Source organism: Onychostoma macrolepis, chromosome 20 (assembly GCF_012432095.1).
Source record: "Onychostoma macrolepis isolate SWU-2019 chromosome 20, ASM1243209v1, whole genome shotgun sequence".
Taxonomy (NCBI): domain Eukaryota; kingdom Metazoa; phylum Chordata; class Actinopteri; order Cypriniformes; family Cyprinidae; genus Onychostoma; species Onychostoma macrolepis.
Genome location: NC_081174.1, coordinates 23,194,473 through 23,220,768, shown reverse-complemented (window position 1 = coordinate 23,220,768; position 26,296 = coordinate 23,194,473). Strand labels below are relative to the sequence as shown.

Below are 26,296 nucleotides of genomic sequence, written 5' to 3'. Positions count from 1 at the left end.
CTTTCCTATTCGAACCCGAACAGACACGTGTGGGGTAAGTCTTGAGCTGTACTATTTTATTTAACTATAGTCGATGTTGAGCTAAATGTCGCCACTGTGTCTTTGAGAAGCATTTGAGTTGATTGGATTTCTTTGACTGTGTGTTTTGTTTCAGTCATTATAGTGTGGTTTCATTATTTTGATTAAGTAATATGAAGACAAAGCTAATTCCAATGCAATAATTCTGTTGTTTTAACTTCAAATGTGTAGTAAATTTCCTCATTTGTCCCAAAGTTAGTCTTATGTGCTTCACTCTTAGCCTGTTGTTTAGATGTAAACCGATGTTTAGAATAGTCATTGTTTTTTCCACATTGCGTAAAACTGCCACCATTGACATCAGAGTGTATACGTGGCTAGACTAAGAAATAGCTTGTCCATATTTAGAGGGTCCAAAAATAGCATGTGGCTTCACAACAGGTGCCATGTTGCTAAAGGAGGAGGGGTGATGGGAGAGGAGGAGGGGTGGATACATGCACATGGGGTTGGAATGGGGGTTATAATTTTAACCTGATAAGCAACAGAGCTGGGACATAAACAACCTCTGGAATCTCAGAGTTCATTCCACATGAAATCAGCTGTGTAGAGCTGAAGAGCTTCAGGCCTGGCGCTATCTGTGACACATCAGATTTAGAGGCTCAGAGATACTCTGCCACTGTGATTTGTGCTATTTTCTCCGCACCCCCTCCTCTAGCCTCGTGTGTCACAAGCAGCTCTTTGCCTCTCTTCAGATGTCCACCAGACGTGAAGGCAGCTTAGAGATCAGATGTAACTCTTTTTCTATGGCTCACACTGAAAATGGTCAAGAATTTATCTAACTACCACTAATCAGATCATTAAGTATTAAAAGTATTTAAATTTAAGTATTACATTTTCTGTATCCAGGTGTGGCTCTATACTGAAAAAAATAAATAATAATAAAGTAAAGTAAAGTAAAGTAAAGTAAAGTAAAGTAAAGTAAAGTAAAGTAAAGTAAAGTAAAGTAAAATAAAATAAAATAAAATAAAATAAAATAAAATAAAATAAAATAAAATAAAATAATAAAATAAAATAAAATAAAATAAAATAAAATAAAATTAAATTAAATTAAATTAATTTCTGAAGGGTCATGTGACACTGAAGACTGGAGTAATGGCTATTAAAAATTCAGCTTGCCATCACAGGAATAAATTACATTTGTAAAAATATATTAAAATAGAAAAAAAAATTGTAAATTGTAACAATATTTCACAATATTGCTGTTTTTACTATATTTTTGAACAAATAAATGCAACTTTGGTGAGCATAAGACACTTAAAAAAAAAATGTCCTAAATATAAACATATAATTATTAATAAACTATCAGTACACAACATCAGTACATAGTACTTAAAATAAATCATTTGAAAATGGAAACAAGACAAACAAATAGATAGAACTAATTGTTATTGTTATGTATATGTAGACAAATCATTTCACATTCCAATTTCCAGTTTTAAGTTTTTGCAAATATTTTTTTTTTCAAGGTCACTTCATTATTATCCATATTGTTTCTGCCTGAGGCAAATACATTAATCATTTCCCCAAATTTCAATTTACATTTCTTACAAACAACCTCATGCATTTCAAACATAAATTCCCTCTATTTATGCAAACATACCACAAACTGGCCAAAAGCCATTCATCTTCATTTTAGTGGCTGGTGATTTCAGAGAGTCGTATCAAACCTCTCTACAAGTAATGCATAATCACTTCTCATTAATTTCAACAGTCTCATTTCAGCATCAAGCCAAGAGTGTAATCAAGGGATTGGCTGTTCTACCTCTGCTAATCAATCTGCTTTCTTATGAAGCACTTTTATGATATATTTAACTTGATTTTTGCAGCAGATGATGGAGGGCAGTGACCAGATCTCTGAGAACGCCAATGAACAAGTCAATGGCCAGAGGAGCAGCCAGTGGACCCCATGGAGGACTTCAGCAGGCAGCTAGAGGATATAATCAACACGTATGGAGCAGCATCCAGCCTGATGCAGGAGCAGATCTCCATCCTGGAGTCTGAGGAGAGAAAGGAAGAGGAGGAGAAAAGGGAAGAGGAGGAGAAAAAGGAAGAGGAGGCAAAGGCTGATAAAGAGGCCAACCCACAAGAAGCTGGTGCCAGTACTGAGAAGGAGCAGATAGCTGATAAGAAACTCCTCAAGGGCCTGGGTGAGCAATTGGCCTTTCTTCTGTTCGTTTGATAAACAGTGTAAATGTCTTGAGATTAAGCAGGAAACTAAAAGACTAAACCTCACAAAGAGAATTTTCATTTTGCTGAGCATCATAATACGGCCCTTAGAATGGCCAAATCAGTCAATTATTGGTCAAGAAATGATATGGGTCATTCTATGAAATAGGTGCCATTTTAAGTTTGACAACCACATAAATAATAAAAAATTACAATGTGCCGTGTCAAGTTAATACAGTAAAACAGTCATTTAAAATAACTGTTTTCTTTTTTAATTAGTACTGTCAAACGATTAATCGCAATTAATCGCATCCAAAATAAAAAAATTGATTACATAATATATGTATGTGTACTGTGTATATTTATTATGTATATATAAATACACACACATACAGTAAATATGTATTTACATGTATATCTTTATATTTGTCACGTGTGTGTTCCTGTTCTATGTTGAATTACTCCGACGTCTCCTCGTTTCCTCGTTCCTACACAGTATCACTAGCCGAATCCTGACAATATTCTTATAGTTTATATTATATATACATATATTTAACATATAAACATAATGTATTTTTCATAAATATATACATGCATGTGTTTGTATTTATATGCACATAATAAATATACACAGTATACACACATATATTATGTAAACAAAAACTTTTATTTTGTATGTGATTAATTGCGATTAATCGTTTGACAGCACTAATTTTAATATATTGCAAAATGCATTACTGTGATGCAAAGCTGAATTTTCAGCATTACTCCAGTCTTCATTGTCACATGATCCTTCAGAAATCTTTATAATATGCCGATTTGGTGCTTAAGAAACATTTATTATTATCAGTGTTTAAAACAACTGTGCTGCTTAATATTTTTGTGCAAATATTACCTTGATATATAATGATATATACATGGAACATCATTTTTAGAATTCTTAGATAAATAGAAAGTTTAAAAGAACAGCATTAATAATTTGAAATAGATTTTGTTGTAACATTGTCTTCACTGTCATATTTGATCAGTTTAATGCTTCCTAAATAAACAACAGTTATGTATGATTGAGTGACACGAATGACATCCATTTTGATAAATGACCCACAGAGCAGAGATTTCAGTGAGAAAACTGATTGCTGTTTTATGTTTTAAATATAATGCCGTATGTAGCACCTCTCAATCACACAGATGGAGTCATAAACAGTGATTGGGTTTTTCTATCAGCAGGATGGTCAAGTGCTATGAGTGTAGTAATCAACTGGTTGGAAAATTTCCATTCTCAAGGAAAGAATGCTTACATCAATACTAAAGCCCACTTTATCATCACCAAATGCAGACAGCTATAGTGCTTGACTTAGCTTTCTGACACACTCTGGGCTTAAAGGAATATTTTACACAGGATTGAAAATTCTGTCATCTTTTACTTGCTCATGTTGTTGCAAACCTGTATGACTTTCCTCTGTGGAACACAGAAAGCGAAAATATGAATAAAGTATACTGGTCAAGCATTTTAATATAATTACAACGAACAGCAGTTGGAGCTTTTACGATTCAAAAAGCACACATACATGTAAAAAAGTACCATAAATGTATCATAAAATATCATAAAAGTGGTCCATATGACTATAGTTTAAGACTTCTGAGGTCATATAAATAGCTTTGTGTAAGAATAGTCACAGATGAATTGGGCTGGTAGCCACTGCAACCAAATTACTCAATGAGTCAATGAGTTGAACAGAAAAACTGGACCAGTTTGATTTGTGAACAGATTATTCTGCTTTTCAACGATCAGCGAATAAAACTTTGCAGTTTGTTCCTTACACAAAGCTGTCTTAAGACTTCTAAAGACTTAGAATACGGCACAAAAATGTGTTATGAACCACTTTGACAGTGCTTTTTAAGATTTGTTCCTTTTTTTGGAGATTTATATACAGTAGAAAAAAGACAACCATAAGGTTTTGAATGACAAGAGAGTGAATAAATAATGACAGAGACTGATTTCTGGATGAACTATCCCCTTAAGGCTGAGTATATGTCTTGTGCCTTGTTTGCTTCTCTCAAACATTTTATCGTTAACGCTATCACGCTGTGATTCCACCACTTCTCCCGTGGATTTATTTTGAAGCTTGAGTGCAGAACTCTCCCTTGTGGGCTTCTGCTCATCTTCTTTATCTTTTCATTCTCTGATCTGAACGGAAAACGCTTGTCTCGTAGGTAAAGAGGCCGCATCCTTATTGCAAAGCCTGAACAAGCTCGGCTCACCAGAAGAGAAAGTGGAAATGGTGTTGAAGAAATACACTGAGCTGGTGAGTATCCAGACCCATGAGAGAACGCCGCTCTCTGAACAGTTTCACCACCAGCAACAACAATGCATGGAGGACAGTTAAGAGGAAACAAATAGAACACAAACCAGATTGACACGGATTGAGAAAATAAAAGAACGCCTGGTGTGATGTTAAGAGTGGTTTCACTGATACTGCGATGACCTAAATATTCGACGCCCTGGGCTGAATAAGCGAGTCTGAACACAAGGCCATATGCCACACAAGAAAGCCACAACACTCTCTTCAATTTCAAAACACAGAGATAACAACCGGGACACATAGAGAAGAACACACGACAGAAGACTACCAAAATCAGATCTTGATCTCAGAAATACACAATCTAAAGGCTCTGTTAATGTGGAAAAATCCTCTTTTTTAAAGCAGACAGGCATTATCTAAAGCAGTTTTAGACCAGCCAGAGGTGTTAAAGTGGCGTGTGAGATGATGTATGGATCACACCTGTGTGTGTTTTGTGCATATGGGGCAGGTGGAGGAACACAGGACTGAGAAGAAACAGCTGGAGCAGCTTCAGCAAAGACAGAGTCTTCTGGTCAAGCAGAGAGATCAGCTTCAGTTCGAGCACAGTCGTGCCATCCTGGCCCGCAGCAAGCTGGAGATGCTCTGCAGGGAGCTTCAGAGACATAACAGGACACTGAAGGTGAGAACATTGTCTGCTGACAGCTTAAGAGATTGAGAAAGAAAAGTTAAGCTATGATATTACTTGGTAGGTTTATTGTTTATGTATTTATGATAAGAAACATGCATTATTTATTTATATATTTTTTAAATAAACATGCCTATTTTCTTATGCTATTCAAATGTTTGGGGTCAGTTGGGGTCCGCTGTTCTTTTTAAGTATCTATTAATCAAAAAAACTTGAAAAAAAAAGAAGTATCATGTCTTCCACAAAAAAATATTATAATTTCAACACTGAAAATAATAAGAAATGTTTGATGAGTGACAAATCAGCATATAGACACTGAAAACTGCAGTAAATTACAGTTTAAAATTGGAATAATATTTCACAATTTTGTTGTTTTTACTGTATTTTTAATCAAACAAATGTAGCCTTTGAAAGCATAAGAGACTTTTTTTAAAACATTTAAAAAATCTCACTTTTGAACATTATGTTAACGCAAATAAAAATGCTAAACTGCAACTAAATTTTCATTAAGAAACTCACAGCTGCATAATTAAATGCTCTTTAAAAAGTGGTAGCTTTTCTAAAATAAAATTATATATATATAATTTTTTTATATTTTTAGAATATTTTTAATTTTAGAAAAAAAAAAAAAAACTAATTAGTTAACCACAGAAGCACACTGTTGCATTTTTGCAAAAAATAATACTCTTAATTCAATTGTCTCATACTTGCATATACTGAATTTATGGGGGATGTTGCCATTTTTCTATGACTAAACCAAAAAAAAAGTATAACAGATCAAATACTTACTTGAAACTGCTAAAACTGAAATAAGAACCACTTTTAAAGAAAAGCAGCCTGATTGACACGAACAGCAATCAATGTTTTGTTTTTATGTGCCATTAAGGGGTACATTTATCTGAAATAGATACGGTAAGGCCACAATAACAGACCTTATAGCAACTTCTTGTTTGGCATGTGGGAGAGTGTTGAGCATCTGACTTGTTTTCCTGTTATCCTGTTACTCGTGTCAGTGTTTTGATTGCTGAGATTGAGTCGATCTAACTTCCTTCTGAGGAGATGGCGTTTTTGAGCCCAGTGGGACGTTACTGCAGTGACTCTGTGTGTCTGCCTCGATGAGACACTGACTTCTCAGACTCAAAGCGCTGCTGACAGGTCACTATGACAAGAGGGATAGTGTTACCGAGCTTCAGTGGCATTTGCCCTTCTTTTATAAATCAAAAGTCAAAGAGAATGTCTCGCTGGCTCAAATCACTGCAGAGGCCATGGCCTCCTGTACTTCCATTCTGTTGATGTTACAGCGACTAAATCTACATCCCAGATAGAATCTGCAGAGGTTTTCATATTTTGTGCTAATTTTGAGGTGAAATCTGCATAATGGATTTAACTATGCAACTCCTTAAAACGATTTACACGTATGAAGAAATTCAGTAACATGAGATACAGTACAAGAGATTATTACAAGCCGTTTTATTTTACATTTAGCAGTTGAGATCACATGTTGAGATCATGTGACCGACTGAAAACAACACATTTATTTGTGTATCTAGACACCATAAAAGATCAGTTTTAAAACATAGGTTAATTCTTAATAAATGTAATGAATTTTAATGAAATGGGGAACAGTATTTAATAGTTTGCCAAGTCCAGCCCAATAACACACAAGCAATACACATTAATAAATAAAATAACACATATTTGATGGAATGTCATATTGAATAGTGTTTAATTATTTGTAGGTTACATTCAGTAGATACTCTTGAAACATTTGCAAGTGATTTGTTAAATGTGTCAGTATACATGTTTATGATGGGTTCCTTGCATTTACATAGTTTTAATCAGCAGGTGCCGCCAGCCTGTGGTGTTTTGAGAGCATCGAAACAGTCAAACATTTTGCAAAGCAAATGATTCAGGGTTTCAAAAAGCTTAATTTCTCTCATCACTACCTTCACTAGTCACATGTGTTTGATTCAATAAGAAGAACCGACTCATAAGAGTCATTGACAAAGGAATCGGACTTCACTGGTCGTGCTGTATGTTTTCGATGCACGTAAACAGTTCTGAATATTAAAAACGGCAACCTAATTTGTGAATGCCTCTCTCAACTGAGCTGCCATATTTGTCATTTTACAAAACTGTTATTCAGCACTTGAAATGTTTCCAGTTGTCGGATATAGCAGTCCACTCATTTCTTTCACTCTGCCAAACAATTATGTTGCCTTCCAAGAGACAATTTCACCTCCATTCGGTGAATGTGTACATAATATGAAAGATGTTATGAATCTTGCCTAAAGCACCTGGAGCCATTTTCTCAGCGACTGATTTCAGTCCATTTGTACTATTCGCTGAACAGGTGCTGGAGGACTTTGTAGGTAGCGGTTTCTGTCCCAGCATGCAAACACACACACACACTGTTTTTCTGTTTTTGTGGTCTGTAAGGTGACTCAGAGGAGCTTTCTAATCACGTTTGTGTTGTTTTTTCTCCTCTGGGCATTGAAGATATTAAACTCTTGCTCTAATATGAACTCTGCATGTCTTTGGAAGTTGATGCTATCCTTCCCTGGAGGCTGGCTTTGACCTTGTTTACTCCCCAATCAATTTTATTCAAGTATTATGGAAGCCATTAATGAGCAGGTCAGAACAGAACATCTAAGCCCTGTGTGTAGGTGCGAGGCTCAGCTATGAGGACGGTAAATTAGATTTAATCTGGGGTCATTTCCTTTGCGCTTATATGAGTGATTCGCCTCCCTGATGAGCTTGCGTAGCGGTAATGCAGCTTCACCTTTCCCGGGTGGGAGCTTGAGACTCATGCCATGTGTAAACACAGGCAAGCAAACAGATTCAGCCCTGGAGAGGAACACTCCATGCTTGGATTCCTTACGATTAGCTGAGTCAGGAAGCTGGCTCCTCTGAAACACGAGCTCATGTTTACAAACTGCACACATTGGATAGCAGGACTGTTTAGCATTCACACATCCGATCCCAGATACTATAAAAGGATAATATTGTTTATTTAGTGCCACAAATATAGATCTCATAGAGCTTAATACGTCATTAACCACATTTGATTAATAGGATCATAAACTAGCCTTCACCACTCAGACCTTGTAAGGTAGAAATAATGCAGTTAAAGTAGCGGTTAGTGCACCTGCTTTGGACATATTGAGCTATGGTGCTCATGTGGGCCACTCAGGTTCAAGTCTATTCCTTCTATTCTGTAGATTTCTTGTCACTCTCTACTATATCTATAAAATAAAAAAAAGAACCTTCCAAAAGGTTGTCCCTTACTTATAACATATATAAATTACTTTTATTAAAAATGATACATTTTGATGTTTTTAAATGAACTAAAAACTATTATAAACCATAAACTATTACGAATTTATCAATACTTTTTACACAATAAATAATGAAAATGTACATTTATATTAATTTGTAACATGTCCATTAGTTTTACTATTTAATTTAGCCACAAAGTTTAATCAAAAAAAGTGTACTTGTCAACCAGTGTTATTTTAGTATTATTTTTATGCTATTGTAGTGTTTAGTTCAAGTTTATTAATTTAGTAAAGTTTAGTCTCTTTTTATCTTTAATGCATTTTATATCAGTTTTAGTTATTTTAGTACCTCAGCTTAGTTCAGTTAGTTGAAAATGCAACATTTCTCATTTTAGAGTGTTTTTTAAGTGTAGGTTTTCATCTAATATTTTTATTTTATTTCATTTTTTAATGGTTTTCGTGTTAGTTAGCAATGACAACACTGTTATCAGCAATACACCGCTTTAAGTGAGGAGCATGACTGAAATAAAATATGAAATATTATGAATATTAGTCTTATTAAATATGTTATGAATGAAGCAACAAACAAAAAATAATCAAGGTGAATATCAATTGTGATAAATCAAGATGTCAAATACAAAATATTGTTTAATTGTTTGTATTTACGCTATAAAATGCAAACTATGAAATAAGCTTCAGTAAGAGTTGGCCATTTTATTCCACAAATGTTTAAAATATCATTTCTACCACAAAATGCTATCAAACACAATACATTATTTGACTTTTACCATCTAATCACAGCTCCATCTCACACTCTCACGTAATACCAGATCTAGATTGTTTTCATCACTTAAGGCTGCATATTCCCAGATTTCCCACACGTTTCCTTCTCTCTTTCTCCCCGCAGGACGAGACTCTGCAGAGGCTGCGGGAGGATGAAATGAAGCGGAAGGAGATCTCCGCTCATTTCCAGAGCACGCTAGTGGACATTCAGAATCAGATCGAGCAGCACAGTAACCGCAACAACAAGCTGTGCCAAGAGAACAGTGAGCTGGCCAGCAAACTCAAGACCATCATCGAGCAGTATGAGCGGAGAGAAGTGGTACTGACGGAAATCCACACACACATTACATTAAATCCACAAGACATATCTGTACACAGATTTGAAATGCATTAAATCCACACATTAGCAGAGCTCCAGCAGGCCTACCGCTCACAGTGCTTCGGCTGCAACAGAACTCTATTTTCAGCTGCACAGCACTATGCTGTTTATGTGGGCAGTGTGAAGACTGTAACCTGTTAATATGGGCCCTAAAATAAATATGTGCTTGTGGTGTGAAGCAGACCAAAGACCTGTGCAGCGAAAGCCAGCAAAATGAATTGAGCATTTCAAACACCACAATATCTAACACATCTGTCAAAGCGATTCAGTCACAAATCCATTTAAAGCTGCACCCCAAGGCACAGTCGAGATTAGATTTCGGTACAAGTAAGTGTGCACCGTAAGTGATTGTGATACATTTGATAATGCATCTGATTGGATTTTTTTGTTCTGGTCCAGCAGAAACGTTTAAAGAGCCGTTACTGGGGTTCCAAACTTATTTCAAACTCTGGTTCTGAATAATTAAGATTTTTTAAAATGTCATATGTCATAAGTCTCTTACGCTCACCAAGGGTGCATTTATTTGATAAAAATACAGTAAAAACAGTAATTTTGTGAAATATTATTATGATATTATTACAATTTATAATAACTGGTTTCTATTTGAATATATTTAAAATTAATTAATTAATTAAATGTCATGTATTCCTGTGATGGCAAAGCTGAATTTTCAGCATTTAATTTTGTTTTTCCATAATTTTATATATTTTGTTTAGGTTTTTCATTGAATATTTATATTTGACTTTATTTCATTATTTCAATATTTTTATAGTTTTAATGTTTTAATATTAATAATATTTTAATAGTTTTAGGTTTAGTCAACAATTACTGTTATAAACAAGAATGTAAAGAGTATGATTGAGAATATAGCATCATGAGTGAAGAAATCAAACAAAATAAATCACTCTAATATGCTGATTTGCTGCACAATTATTATCAGTTATTAAAGGTATTAGCATAGAATTATTATCAGCATAGAATTCATTCTGAAGGATCATGTGACACTTAAGACAAGAGTAATGGTTGTTGAAAATTCAGCTTTGCTATCAAAAATAAATTAGATATTACATACTGTACTGTAGAAAACAGGAATATTTGTAGTATTTTTGATCAAATAAATGCATCCTTGGTGAATTCACAAGAGAATTTCAAAGACATTAAATAATTATTCCAACCTTCTGAGTGGTACACAAGAAATTTTTACAGTCACTATGCATAAAAACATATGCGTGTTTTAGAGCTGAAGTCTGCCAAAGCTGTAATTTCACAACACAAGGCGGAGGAAACTACACCCTCACACTTTCTAAACCTGCTATATGCACAGCAGATACTTGTATTTTTTGACTTTGACTCAGTGATTCACGCCTGTTTTGACAGTGAATATTGCACCTTGTAGAACACTCTAGTATTCTCCATCTAATCACATGAGGATCGACCGGTGGAATGACAAGCCTGATGTGAGGGGAAGTTAAGCTCAATCTGTCACACTGATGGGTACCACAGAGACTGCTCACACACAGCTGTGTGGTGGGCTAAAACAGACCCCAAGAATTTAAATTGACTCGAAATTTTGTCGTGTGTCTCTACTGCCCTCTGCTGGCTGCTGTATAGACACGCATCGTATGAGGGAGGCTGTTGACCAATCACCGCCCTCTGATTTTAGGTGTAAAAGGATGATTGTCCAAGAACAACAAAGGATGTTGATCCTGGAACATGTTCTGCTTGTGAATAATCACACCGTGCGGTGTATCAGGAGAGAGACAAACACAAATTCTCAATGTTCAAATGTTGTACTGTGTTAAATGTTGTTCCAAGAAATGACTAAAGCTGAAAAAACAAACTACAAAAATAAAATACAGCATCCCTGCAACCCCAAATAGGACAAGTGGTTTGGACAATGGACAAATCAAATAAAATATAAAACCATGATCCTCACTCACAAAAAAAAAATAGTCATCTTTTTTGTCCTGCTGGTGATCAATGCAAAATAAAATGCTAAAAAGAAGACTATTTTTGTGAGTGCAGATCATGGTTTTATATACTAAGAAATCAAATCGATTAATTGGATTAAGATTGACGCACCAAAATAAAATACAAAAGAGCACGGTGCAAACAACTTTGTAAAAATAAAATAAAATGAAAATAATGTCTGATATGAACCCTTTGCGTCTAAATAAATATTCTTCTATTTTTTATGCAGAGTTTAGAGAAGATATTCAAACACAGAGATCTACAGCAGAAACTGTCTGATGCCAAGCTGGAAGAAGCCAACATGCTCCTCAGTCAAGCTGAGGAGAAGCACAAAAGAGAGAAGGAATATGTAAGACACACAGATCTCCTATTCTGGCTCTTCAGATTTGCCTCAAGTAAAATGAAGGCCAGAAAAATTCATTTGCATGTGCTTACAATGAATTTATTTACAAGCAGGGTCTAAAATGAACAATCATCAAGTGCCAAATCGGCTTGTAAAAGGTAATTTTATAATGAACTGCAACATAATATATTAAGCTGATATGTATGTAGGAATGATATTCCTGATAATGACATTTCCTGATGAGTGAAGTGTTTCCTGTTGTGACTTGCAAGTCTTTTTCAATGACAGTTTATCTCGGATCTTTGTTTTGTCCCTTTAAGTCCATGTGTCATGTGTAGCCTACATTATTAACTTACATTTTCTCAAGAGTGGCAAAAAAGTTCATTTTGGACCCTGTTTATAAAAATGTTTCAGTGAATCTCTAGAGTTTGCACATGTTAACATCTCACCATTTATGTTGTTAGTTGCTTAAAGAGGCTATTGACAAAACAAAGAAATGCTACGCAATGAAGGAGCAGGAGTTACAGATGAAGAAACAGGTAATGCCGAGTTCTCGGTCTCTCTCACCTGTTTGTGTGTGTGTCTTGTGTTTAACCAGTTACTCACTCAGGCTGCAGAGTGGAAACTACAGGCTAAAGAGCTGAAAGAGCAGCACACTGTCATGCAGGCCCAGGTGAATATCTACCGCTGTGGCATTACCCACAATCCAACACTCTCTCCTCCCTAGCTGTGGCGTTTCTCTCGCTGAGCTGTGTGACAAACCACATAAACCGATCGATCTTTAAAAGGCAATTTACGGTGATGATTCATAGCCATTAGGTGCAATTGCACTAAATGCACTGTCTGAACACATTTCAGCTTAGATGGATGACTACATTTTTTAAAGAGTTTTACAATTTTGCGTAAATTCTGTCTTGATTTACTTACCCTCATGTTGTTTCAAACCTGTCAAATCTGTGTTCAGTGGAACACAAAAGGAGAAATTTTGAAGAATACTTTTTTATGCAATTACAATAAATAAGGAGTGAGGTTTTCCAGTTACAAAAAGGACATGAAAGCATCATAAAAGTGGTGCATATTGAGAAATATTATCATTCTGTCTTAGAGCAGATAAATCATCTAGATTCTGATGAATTCTTTAAGGAAATGAACGTGACAACATCGCACTGTCTCTGAATCAAGATGATGAAGCTCTGTTGAAGCTAATTATGTTGATGGTTGTATGAAGGCTTCCTCGCTTTCATGGCTCTATTGTGACAACACAGACAGAAATATAGCATTTTAGTGAATTATTATAGTTCACAAGTGCCACTAGTGCTGAACAGTAAATACAACCTGGATGAGTTTCACTGCTGCCATTATAAATAATAAGTGATGCCTTGCACATTGCATACTGAGTCATTGCAGAAAGTGTTCACTTATTTAAAGCACTGTGTTTTTGAATGGAATATTTGCTTTGACTAATTGCAGATGGACTGAGTAAAGTGCAGCTGCAAAATTAGTAATTAACTCTTTCATCTTTACATCCATAATGTAAACAGAAGAATTAATGAATGAATGAATGGATGTATGAATGTATGAATGGATAAAAATAAATCAATATTTAAATATGTATTTATTTTATCCATTAAATCATTAATGTATTAATTCATTCTTCATAAATAAATAAATAAATAATTCATGTTTTTTTTCAAAATAAGATCTATATATAATAATTGAAAAGGAAGGCCAAGCTGATAAGTACAAATGTCATCATCATCATCATGCATGTTTTTCTTACGCTACTCCTAGGCATTAATTTACAATGATTTTCTGAATGATGCTAACTCTAATTCTTTTCTTACAGCTTGTGTTGTACTCCCAGAAGTTTGATGAGTTCCAGAACACATTATCAAAAAGCAATGAAATCTACATCACTTTCAAACAGGAGATGGATAAGGTTTGTTGTATTGTGCACACTTTTACAGTCTAGATCCAAGAGTTAATAGGAAAAAAGTGTGAAAAACAACTTCTTCTTAGTTTTATTTCTTACTTGTTTTCCAGTGAAAATATCTACGAGATAAATTTACTTGAGAAGCAACACTGCATAAGATATTAAGACTTTTTTTTTCCAGAAAAAGTTTATTTAAAAGTGTACTTTGCACTGTCACCCACTTGATTTGAACTTATTTATACTTAAAACAAGTGACAAATCTGCTGATGCAGTAAGATAAAATACACTCATATTAAAGCTACATTCTCTGAAAAGGCTTAATATATTATATAGTGGTGTTTCTAGTAATGGTGTATTGCTTCAAGGACTTTTGAATATTTCAACTGTAAACTTAGACAAAAACGCTTGTTATTTAAAAAAAATAATTTCCAGTGAACAACTTGAATTAAAATGCCTTTGTCTTTTTTAAAGAATATAAGTCTCATGCTGATCATGTTTTTACTTGAATAGATGACAAAGAAGATGAAAAAACTGGAAAAGGAGTCAAGTATATGGAAGACACGGTTTGAAAGCTGCAATAAAGCTCTTGTTGATATGATTGAGCAGGTAATTTACACACAATGTGTTAGTATTTGACCATTAGCGTTTCACTTACTAACTGATTAACTCTACTCCAACAGAGATCAGAAAAGGCCAAAGAGTTTGAACTCTTCACTTTAAAAGTCGACCGTCTGGAGACTCTGTGCCGAGCACTGCAGGATGAAAGAAAAAGTCTATATGACAAGATTAAAGAAATACGGTCCTCAGAAAAGGTGACTCTAGCACCTGTGGTGGACTTGCCCCCGGTAGGTGAGCTTCCAGAGCTTGTCCAACTTCCTGAGCTGGCTACCAACCCAATGTTGACCGCAGAGATGAAGAGGCTGCGAGAGGAGCAGATCCGTCTGCAGGAGTTTGCAGCTTCCTTGGTAAGTTCCATAACAGATGATGCTGGAGAATCTGATAGTGAAGAAGAGAAGATGGCAGAAAAGATTCCAGCAATTCCTGAGGCTCCCAAACTTGAATCCAACAAACCAGCGGATAAACCAGAATCAACACAAGAGGAACCCTCTACCACAGAAGAAAACAAACCAGAAGCTGCTAGAGTAAACGAAGAGAAGCCATTAGTACCCACCTCCGCCAGACCTGAGACAGAATCCAAACTTCCTCAAGAGCCAGAGATCACTGAACAACAGACAGGGAAACAAGAGACTGCCAAAGAGGAAGCAAGCCAGAAAGAGGTGACAAAAGCAGAAGAGACGATTGAACAGGAATTCACTCAGCAAAAGCCTGTCATGAAAGAAGACAGCAAAGATGAAGCTGTTAAACCTGAGCTACCTGAACCAGAGCCACCCAAAGAAGAGCCCCTCAAAGAAGAGCAGCCGAAGCCTGTCTTGAAAGAAGACTGCAAAGATGAAGCTGTTAAACCTGAGCTACCTGAACCAGAGCCACCCAAACAAGAGCCCCTCAAAGAAGAGCAGCCGAAGCCTGTCTTGAAAGAAGATTGCAAAGATGAAGCTGTTAAACTTGAGCTACCTGAACCAGAGCCACCCAAACAAGAGCCCCTCAAAGAAGAGCAGCCGAATCCTGTCTTGAAAGAAGATTGCAAAGATGAAGCTGTTAAACTTGAGCTACCTGAACCAGAGCCACCCAAACAAGAGCCCCTCAAAGAAGAGCAGCCGAAGCCTGTCTTGAAAGAAGATTGCAAAGATGAAGCTGTTAAACCTGAGCTACCTGAACCAGAGCCACCCAAACAAGAGCCCCTCAAAGAAGAGCAGCCGAAGCCTGTCTTGAAAGAAGATTGCAAAGATGAAGCTGTTAAACCTGAGCTACCTGAGCGAGAGCCACCCAAACAAGAGCCCCTCAAAGAAGAGCAGCCGAAGCCTGTCTTGAAAGAAGATTGCAAAGATGAAGCTGTTAAACTTGAGCTACCTGAACCAGAGCCACCCAAACAAGAGCCCCTCAAAGAGGAACACGTTGAGAAAGCCGCAGCTGCCTCTGAGGAAACCAAAGCACCGGCGACAAAACCTAAAGCCCCAAAATCCCAAGAGGCAAAAGCAAAGGCCAGCAAAGCCCAGCCTAAAAAACAAGCTTCAGCCAAGAAGAAAGGTTCTGCAAAGGGCCCAAATAAAAGCTAAGCCGAAATGCATTACCAAAGGAGTTTTTTCTTTTTATCATTTTTAGATCATTTTTTTTGTGTACTTAGACAAGTCTTGCTGCTGTTGATGAGTTAGTATGTCTGAGAAGTGACATAGGCTTACTGTTCTCGGTCGCCGTTGGTCTGCGTCTGTCTGTGCAGTGTGAATTGGCTTTATAAGTTAATACAGACGATGACAAACTGGTTGTAGGACACGTTCCTTTATGAAAGTTTACTATAAGGACAAATATCTAGCTTACTGAATGTAATAAGGACTTTTTCCCACTTGTAATACTTTCTCAGTACCTTCAAATAAACGTCTGCTCTTGACAATCCTATAAAATGTATGTACGTATGTGATACTCTCCAAAATGGAGCTATAGGGTGACATATATTTTTTTATGTGTACTATCCCTTTAATAAGTGATTCACTGAATCATTCATTCAAAACAGCTGATTCAATAAAAAAAGACAATGAGATATATCACCCTCCGAAGGGCACTTCAATCATGGCCGCCATATTGAAGGCTCGTTCCAAACCGAAGTGCTCAAAACTGGCGACTTCAAAGGGCCCTTCGGAATGAAGGATTTTGAAGGGAACAACTGATGGATACTTCGGCCCCCATGATCCTTTGCACTGATTCTTTCCATGATGACGGCGCCACCATGTGGGCACGGGATGATGACGCTGAAGGGCACTTAAAGAAACAGTTGTTTGGTCCCCTACACCCTTCAACCCTTTGAAGCTCTCACTCTGGAGGGTAAACCCTTTGAAGGGATTAGGGCATAGGGATGAGCCTTTCTGAATGGAATGCAGGGTAAAGGCCCCAATATACTTCAAACGAAATCAAAGAACGAACTGATATGACATCATTTCAAACAAAATCAGGCCGAAACGAAGTTCGTTTTGAGTTCGTTTCGGCAGTTCGAAACAGCTCACCAAAGTGAACTTTCTGGGGAAGTTCGTTTTGGCTCCTAAACACCTTTGAGCTACCATTGGTCCGTGGCGATTACGCAATCGATGGGTGGGTTCTGGAACTCCACCTTCTTTGACTTGCAATTTTTTTTCCCGGTTCGTTTCTCATTCAACAAAGGTCAGGCAGGAGAACAACATCTCCAAGTTACTAGCAACATAAATACACTGTGTCCAATAGCTGAGCTGTACAATCGCTCGCTGAGAGACTTTAAAGATTCAGAGAAAGCATTTAATTCCTAGAAAGAAATTGCAATGAAACTTGGTGTCGATGACCCTCAGTTATGCAAAAAGCGATGTAGAGAAACATCAGATGCAAGTTTTCCAAAGCAATGAAAGGAAAGAGTAAAGCTGCTGTTGTTGTTCTTTCAATAAGCGAATTTAAATGGTATACAATAAATGAAATGCCAAAAGAACATATAATAATAAACCTTTGTTTTTATCAAATCTTGACACCACATAAAATATAAAAACGTGTAATAATTTATCCAGTTTAATAAAAGACTTAGATACACCATCGTTGCATCGTTGTCGTGTTTAGGGCAGACGCGCGAGCGTCGTGACACGTTTACATTAATCTACGCCCTGCCTCCAGCAGCGCGGGAGTGTTGGAATGTTCGAAAACAGTATACCATCGCTCAGCCTATTCGAACTTCTTTTTGCCCCCAAACAAAGAACGAAAATGAACTTCGTTTGAAGCATATCAGGGCCTTAAGTCTCTGCCAGAAAGTAATGGGAGTTACCAAATCAGTGGGTGAAGCCAAAAGAGAGGGGCGTTTTCAACCATGTTACCTGATTGGCTCATGTCATAGTGATGTTTAGTGGTGGGGTCATGTAAGGGCAATCATTTTCATTGCATGATTTAGAAAATCCCACCAGTTTGAGAACACCCACAATGTCAGAAACATCCACTTTTGCCTCATTCTCAGTACAAGTGAATACGAGTGTCTTTATGAATGGATGACTGAACCGTTAGCTCACTCAATTTGTTCAAAAACAGATTCATTCAGGAACAAAACATCAGTGTTGCTCTGAGGCCACTAATTTGTTCTGCTCCAGCATTTTTGGAACCATTTTCATTGGCGAAAGAGAAAAAAAGACTTTCAATATCGACAATTTTGTTTCTAAAATGTAACTCACTCAATATATTAACTTAAAGTTTGTTGAATTGTTGTGTATATTTTATGTAGCCGCGCACCTTTTCAGCGCTGCACTCGTTCACTTCTGTCTATAAAATCTATAAAATTAATATCACATTTGCAAATGTGCTCACATGCTGATGTTCAGGAAAACATGTGTGTTATTACTATATCATATATTATTATTATTAAAAACATACAGGGATATTTTTTGCTTTCATAACTTGAATTATATGAACTCTCAAAGTGTTTTTTGTTAAGTTTTTTTATTTACAAAGTGGGTGATACTCCATAATCTCAGCTCGCAAATCGTTAAAACAACAATTACGATATTATCGTAGACTATAAATATCGCACACTTCTAAAAAGCACACATCTTCTCAATAAGCCAAACAATTTGAAAAATTTGCTTATTCATGTTGATGGCACAAATGCAGCAGGACAGGTTATGTGCTTCAAGTTTTTACAAAGTATGAGCAATAATAGTGTTTATTTCCTTAGCAAGAACCCCAAATTACATTTTGGGCATCTTCTAATAAAAGGATTTTCAAAATAAGTTATATTGCTGATGAATTATGTTAAGTGCTGGTCACTGACATACAATAACTCCTATTGCACACCATGATTTTTACTCAAGCAGCAGTTTCCATGGCAACAGCCTAAAAAGGCAAGTAGCTTTTATGCTTACACTGTTCAAAATGATTCAGTGTCTATACCTGCAAGTGAATATGTATTGATCTGCATTTATATATATATATATATATATAAATGCCTTCATATAATTTTCCACTCTGGGTTACTGTACCTTATACACATACTAAAGCACTGCAGTTTCAAATAATTATATCTTTTGGATATATTTTGGTTGTACAGCATCACTCCAAAGTACACAAAGAAGCCGCCTTTGTCCTATTAAACACATACAAATACACAAGCACACCCAAATACATTTGTTCCTACATTTTGTTAAAAATTTAAGATTCAGAGCAAGTCAGAGAATACTGAGTTATACCTGCAGGCAGTCCTGGCTTCTAACAGAATGTGAATTTATATTAGGAGCAGCAGTTATGGTCATGAGTGGGAATGAGGAAGCCAGCGGGTCTGTACTTAACTTGACCTTTAGCCTGAAGCATTAAATATAAAGACATTAAAAAATACACATTGAAAATAGTGTTCACTAAGCTTTGTGTAGACGACTGAGTACACTTTAGATCATCTAATCTTGAGTTACTGTACATAGTAGTAGTTTTGTATGGCAGAATAGATGTAATCTTTGACATATATGTATAAGGCTTTAAAATTTTAATTTTAGCAGAAAAATCATGGCCAACAACTGTCTGGTAGACGTTAACTGACATATTATAGCTGCTTGTTGTATGAATTAATTTTAATGATGCTTTATTATTAGTCAAGAACAACCATGCCTTAGTTTCCAAAAGAGTTTGTTCTTCCAAAAGAGTTTCCACAAACTGTTCTAGTACATTTAAATTTTATCTAAAAATTGATTGATTTCTCTCACTCAATAAACGGCCTTGTCTTCCAAGATTCACAAACCAAAGGTTGTCCACATGAGAGCGCCTTCTCATTATTTTATCAAAGAAGCTGCTTCAACTGCAATACTGATGTTCATTGAGCATTGCTATTTGATATGGAAAACAGGAATTATGTAGTCAGGCCCTGGACGGATGAGATTGAGATCAAAAAGATAACTGACCAAGCCGTGGAATGATTATTAATTACTCTGAGAAAGGAAGTATCCTTTTATGTATTTTATTGTTTTCTTGTTTTTTTTGTACAAAAGAGCAAATTTGGCATACAGAGATACATTCACTTGTCACAGTATTGTTGCTTTGTTTTTTAAATGCAAGCTCAAACATTTCAAGGATGGCGTTAGAATATACGCAAAGCACACCCTCTTTCTCTTAATAAAAGACACGCTCTCCGACGATCAGCATCGTATGTTTAATTCTTTCTATTTTGTTCCTAAAGAGAACTAATTCCACACAAAGTGTCGACAAGAGCCCAAAATAAGTAATTCTATCAATAAAAAAAACAGGGAAAAATACTAGCATGCAAATGCAACTTTTGTCAATAAGCTTCGAGAACTTTGAACGAAGAGAATGGCTTTACAAAGTGATAGTCCAGATTGCCACAGTGAGGACACTGCTGTACATTGCTGTACTCAGAGAAATACTGCATGCCCACACGTACATCTATGACAGGTTTCCCACAATGCTTGCAGTTCAGCCGGGCCTAGGCAGACAGAGAGGGGTAGTGCATTTAAAACAGAACTTTAGTTATACATATATATATATATATATATATATATAAAAAAAACAATAAAGTACATAATTTATGAGCACAAACAAATTGATTACCTGGCAGCATGGTGATGCAGCCAGTATGTCGTATGTGTACATTGTGCCCAGCTGGTGCCAGCTTCCATCCCATCTGGACTTGCACTTTATACACACGATTTTGTGCACTCCTTCCAGGCAGTCCACACAAATGGCATAAAGGTGCATCAGCCTCCCTTTAGAACATAAACAGAAAACCCTTTTCAACTGCAATTAGACTCTAATTAATGAAAATATATTCTAATAGGGTTTTAATGATATGCCACGATCAAAGCATCATTATCTGTCACGGCTGCTTTGCCTCTTTATTAGAAGAAGAAAAGGATTCACTCTATTCCCAATCAACTCAAAGTAATTGATGTTTTTGGTTCTTTGCTCAAAACCTTGATTTAGTCTCAACAACAGTCATATTTCATTCTCAAATGCTACTTAATGGTGCTTGAATTGTTTTTGCTGTTGTAAAATTATTATCATGCACAGTTTATGAACTGACTCAGTACTGTGTTATTTAATAAAAATGGGAAAGCTGGGAATGGAAAAGTTTTTGCTGCTCTTGCTATATCGACCATTAACAGTGAGCCTGCAATGTTCCAAAAAAGTCAACAACCAACAAAAGTTTCTAACCAGGGCAAAAGGGACTCTATGAAAAAAAAAAAAAAAAAAAATGGCAAGGTAAACCAATACCAAAAACAAAGCAATAACTGATATTTTTATTTTAGGGATATCACTACTGTAAATACATCAGTACTAAAAATTTGTCCAATAATTATTTTCATGTCATGGCTGCTAACCAAAAAATGGGAAATATTAAATTCTGTAAAAATTATTTTTAAATAAATAAATACAAAATAAAACAATAAAAAAATAAATAAAACTACTATTATTCATTATGAGATTAGTGTAAGATTACACTTAATACCGTTATTGAATTATTAGTGTTTTTAAAGGTTACCTTTAAATGAGTGTTAGAAAATGAACAAGGTAATCTAAAACTAACCAATACTGATGGAAAATAAATAAATAAATATTGCCAAGCAACCGATAAGGAACGTATGTATTGTGAATCCCTAATGTATATTTTTACTTCATATTAAATAAATATAAAAGTGATGTCAGAAATGTAATGGTGACAAAATGCAAAAAAATGCACGTCTGCCAAATGAATAAATATAAGTGATTTGTCTTAAGCATTGATGTTATTAAAGTGACTGAGCAAGCTTAAAATAATACAACAACGTTCATACTTGAAATAATTTAGGAAGTTCGCATTAACTGAAACTTGTTTAAGTTAATGAAAATGTAATTGAATTTAAACCGAATCTAATTTTAACTCTGTAAAACTTTTTTTTGATGTAGAATAAACTGTAGAAATATATGGAACACTTTCCACACCAATATTTTTTTAATATGAAAAGTAAATGGGAGCCAGCCCCTTTTGAGTGTGAATAGTGCATTCGCTCACCTTGTAAATGGCAAGGTACATCATACTCAATCTCATCATGGCGTGAAGGGCTCAGGAACAGTGTTCCGTCCACTAAAGGGAACTGCTCAAAGATGGGCAGGGTGTGATGACAGAGGGCACAGTTCACCACATTGCGGTGACTCGCACTGAGCGCAGAGAGGATGAACTTCCTGAGATCCTCTCCCTGCCCGGCCTGGGCATCGTCCTCCATTCGCACATGATAGGTGTTGAGCTTGTGGCGTGGAACGTGCGTGAGCAGCTCAGAAAGATCCAGCCTCCTCAAGAACTGCACAGGGTTGTCTCCAGGAGAAAGCCGAGGGAGGCACATGTTGGCAGCTCCCTGCTCAAATTGAGCCCCGCCACGTGTCGCCCCACCTACGGACAGCAAATGCTTCCTGTGGCCTTCCGTATGAACTGCGTTCTTAAGAAACTCGCCCAGGTGCCTCGAACTCCGCGGGCCACCGAGGGACTGGGGGGAGAAGGGGGAGAAGCCCGACGGAGGGGACTGAGCGGGGGATTCACAAGGGGATCGGAGCCCGTGGGAAAGCCCACTGGCAGCATTGGGAGGAACAGCGTGACATCTCTCCTGACAGTTCTGCCAATCTGCTGATTGTCTGCGAGACAGTTCCTGACTGGAGCCACGGTGCGCTAGCTTATGGCTTGCAGATGACTTCCCTTTCTTGGGCTCATCGGCAGCTTCCGGACCACCTCCACCACAAGCGCCACCTGCGGATGCAGTACTGCTGGTCTTCCAGCTCCCTTTCTCCGGCAACTTTTTCTTGCGCTCGTCCTGCATGCGTTTCACCTGGTACCAGTCTGTGTCTTTTTTCAGGTGTCCCTGGCCGCAACGGCAGGAGCAGAAGCGGAAGGCCAGATCATAGCCCTTTTTGGTCCACATGTTCTGTCGGCACTGCTTCTCGTTCCAGCTGCGGGCCCGGCCGATGCAGTTGAACTGCACCAGGATGCTGCTCTCCCACTCATAGAAGCACTGCAGGTGCATCCAATTGCCGTAGGGGCAGAGTTCACTGTTGCACACCACACGCTGGTAGTCGTCCTTCTCAAGGTCAACGGGACGGCCCAGACTGCACACTAATGGGGTGGCACATGGAGCCTCTGCCAAACACAATGGTATGTTATATTAATTTAGGCCTAATGCAAGGGAACAGCTCACATTAAAAAATGACATTTCTTTCATCATTTACTCACCCTCATGTCATTTTAAACCTGTCTGACTTTCTTTCCTCAGTGGAACAGAAAAAGAGATGTTAAAATGATTCACTTTCATTGTAGGTGAAAAGAAGATGCAATGAAAGTGAATGGTGACTTGGGCTGTCATTTTGCCTAACATCTTCTTTTGTGTCTCAGGAAAAAAAAAAAAAAAAGGGCTTGGAACAACATGAGGGTGAGGATTTAAATTTCTGGGCGAACTGTTCCTTTAAGGTAAAATATATGTAATGCAGATTACAAAGCCTTATACACTAAAATAAATAAATTAATAAATTTGCATGGGGTTCAATGTTTTCGTTTTGTATTCTAATGTAAAATTTAATGACTGAATTAAAAAGTAAACCCACAAAATAACACAAGAAACATTTGAATAAAGCAAACCTTCACCAAATTCATGAAGGGACATCTATTTATAGACAGTGTGATTCAAGCAGCTTCACTTGCAGAATATTCAATGTCAGTACATTCAATACATCACTTCTATTTATGATAACTCTGTGGGTGCGAATCCCACTCAAAAAGAACAAATATTACGAAACACTCCTGTGAATGAAGTCTGAATGTATGTCTCATGAGAGACAGGGAAAGACAATTATACAACAGAGAGCTTCATTCCTCAAATTTGATTGGACAGCGCTGCTTTTTCTCTGTGAATTCTGTTTGTTCACTAACTTTCAATCCAGACTATGTAAGTATAGGGTGAGCGTGATTTCACCAAGTACAACATGTTCCTGGATCAACATCCTTGTTGATCCTGGAACAACATTCCAGTTAACCAATCAGAATTGAGGGATAACTTTTCAGGAAATGGGTTAGGTGCTTCGACACCCTTGTTAATCAGCTATCATTTCTCACTGATTTTATGAATAAATTATGGGTAGGGTTAGGTTTTGGGGTAGAGATTGGGTTAAATCTATATTTTTGTACAATAATGTTGATCCAGGATCAACAAAAGATGTTGATCCAGGAACATGTCTTACTTGGCAAAACTGCGTCAATGTGTTTTCTCTCGTGCACTTAAGCAAAATCGCATAAATTCAGCTGCAGCAACAAAACATGTCTCTTTTTTTTTTTTATCTGGCTCAATAATCGCTCTGACTGGGTTTCTCTCACTGCGCCTGTTAAAGTGAAAACATGGAGTGGAGTCAAGTGATTGAAGCACTAACGCATTTAGGAACAGCCCTATCGATCCGCTCCACTCATAAAAGTGACTCCAGTCCAGATTTTTTTATGCATCAATAGTGTCTGCAAAAGTTTTCTGAACTATTTTTGCTCACGGTGGATACATACAATTTGTCTAAAACTTACTGGAGTTATCTGTCAATAAATAGTAATAATCATGCTGCAGTACTAAATTACCTGCGCCCTAATATTCAACAGCTCTTGTTGAAAATATTCCATTATTCATATCTGCCACTCAAAGATAGATACCACTTCCATTACCTCAACAGCCAAAGCCATTCTATGCATTATTAAACACTCTAACTGCACATCATTAGGGTGATACGACCTGTCATTACACAAAACTGATCTCCAAATCACATGCAACTCCTTGCCAAGTGCATCTACCCTTGAACAAGGCCTACGCAACCACCACCTTGTGCAGGACGATAAGTGAAAACACGGAAATCTCCAGGCAATGTCGTAACAATTCTGATGGTGATGACACGCGCACAAAATAAGTTGCTGCAAGTGAGAGTACATTAAAAGGAAGGTAACGCTTGCGCGCGCACGTTCGGAGAAACGTACCGTTTGGTAGAAGATTCACTGAAGTGACGTTCTTACCGCTTCTATTGTCGCTCGGCGGACCCGCTGTCGCTCCAGTCAACACCGAGGCAGTTCCTCCTGTAACCGCAGACGCAGAGGCTCCATTTTCTTGCTCGTCCCCGCTACTGTTCGTGCGTTTATTTCTCTTCCCCTTGTTGCTTTTTTGGTTGGGCATAATGGTGTGCTCAGTATGAATGTAGCCTGTCAGCGACCGCCACCGAGCATTTGTGCGGATATCATGTCGAGGGTGCTTGACTAATCCACTGCGAATTTGAATGCACGGGGAATGCAGATGTTACAGTTCGATCATCATCCTTCAGATTTGTGCAGGCAATCTTGACAGCAGAGGTACACCATGAAGAAGGCGTGTCCCTCTCTTGTTTTGATTCCTGCTCTGAAGAGAGAATGTTCCTCTGGCCCCGCCTCCATTTCTGATCCAGACCCGGAGCTCAGAGTTATTAATAGCACAGACCTAAGAGGGAGTCCCGAGCAAATAATCGACACACTGCTAAAATTATTCAAGTCATACGTGCTTTGCCACATATGGCTTTAGAAGTGATAAACATGCGGTCTGTTAGAGCTAATATCTAACGAGATAAGACCTTCATTTTGCTGTTCGACATGATATTCTTAAAAATCAAGAGCCTAAAATAGTTTTCAGCCAAATTTCTTTGGAAACCCATTTTAAGTTTCACAAAGAACCTTATATGTGCTTTAGAGAAGCCAGATATGGCTCTTCACGGCTGAATCATCTGGAACCTTGTAAATGATACTAAAGAAGAACATTTTCCAGTCCGAAGAACCATTTTATGTGCAAATGCCTTTCAGAATTCAAATCGAATCTCTTAATGTCCATTTTTACTAGGCTCATTCATTCAAAGACAAAAGAGTCATAATTTTGAAAGATAGTGTCTTCACTCCAGTTCTAGTGTTTAAGAGTTTATTGCACTGTCTCTAGCCTTAAGAAGCATCACAAGACAGCAACACAGAAATCCAAATTGGAAGTTTGAAGTCCGTTTTAAATGTCCAGGAGATTCATAAATTTATCTTTGAAAATGAAAATTAAAAGTTTACTCTGCAGTCATTTTTAATTGTTCCCCCACTGTCACAATCCATGTAATGACCCAGTACAAAAAGTTATAAACATACTCCCCTTCTATTTAATTGTTGAAGTCTTTATTTCATATTGCTGCTCATGCTAAGGTCTTCCTGAGCTTGAAATGGCACAAACTGCACAATTGGAAGTCTTGTAACTTTTGTACAGACATAAATAACAAGAACA

The 26,296-nt window shown here is 37.0% G+C and overlaps 2 protein-coding genes across 4 annotated transcripts; one reads left to right on the top strand and one right to left on the bottom strand.

Moving 5' to 3' along the window:
* The first annotated feature begins 1,904 nt into the window (after positions 1-1,904).
* txlnba (taxilin beta a) lies at positions 1,905-16,398 on the top strand. Its single transcript, XM_058756061.1, is given in 10 exon segments — positions 1,905-1,953; positions 1,956-2,222; positions 4,456-4,547; positions 5,053-5,223; positions 9,415-9,609; positions 11,870-11,989; positions 12,448-12,522; positions 13,830-13,922; positions 14,427-14,522; positions 14,597-16,398. Coding segments are annotated over 10 exon segments (2,652 nt in total). The 3' UTR covers positions 16,091-16,398.
* An 85-nt stretch (positions 16,399-16,483) lies between these two features.
* heca (hdc homolog, cell cycle regulator) lies at positions 16,484-25,417 on the bottom strand. 3 transcript variants are annotated; one of them, XM_058756062.1, is made up of 4 exons: positions 24,997-25,417; positions 22,021-23,133; positions 20,580-20,734; positions 16,484-20,454 (listed from the first exon to the last, which is right to left on the bottom strand). In XM_058756062.1, the coding sequence occupies exons 1-4, from the start codon at positions 25,187-25,189 to the stop codon at positions 20,290-20,292; spliced, it is 1,626 nt and encodes a 541-aa protein (XP_058612045.1). In that variant the 5' UTR covers positions 25,190-25,417; the 3' UTR covers positions 16,484-20,289. The 3 variants fall into 3 exon arrangements, with proteins under 3 accessions (XP_058612045.1, XP_058612046.1, XP_058612047.1); XM_058756063.1 differs by having other exon boundaries at positions 25,033-25,417; XM_058756064.1 differs by lacking the exon at positions 24,997-25,417 and adding an exon at positions 23,227-24,901.
* Positions 25,418-26,296: the final 879 nt, after the last annotated feature.

What these genes read in the sequence shown, in the direction of transcription:
- heca (XM_058756062.1), bottom strand. Translation starts at nt 25,189, where the DNA reads ATGCCCAACCAAAAAAGCAACAAGGGGAAGAGAAATAAACGCACGAAC. An exon ending in TGTACCTTGCCATTTACAAG is followed by an intron (nt 20,735 to 22,020) that starts GTGAGCGAATGC and finishes TATGTTCTAAAG; the next exon opens with GGAGGCTGATGCACCTTTAT. An exon ending in CTGCATCACCATGCTGCCAG is followed by an intron (nt 20,455 to 20,579) that starts GTAATCAATTTG and finishes CTGTCTGCCTAG; the next exon opens with GCCCGGCTGAACTGCAAGCA.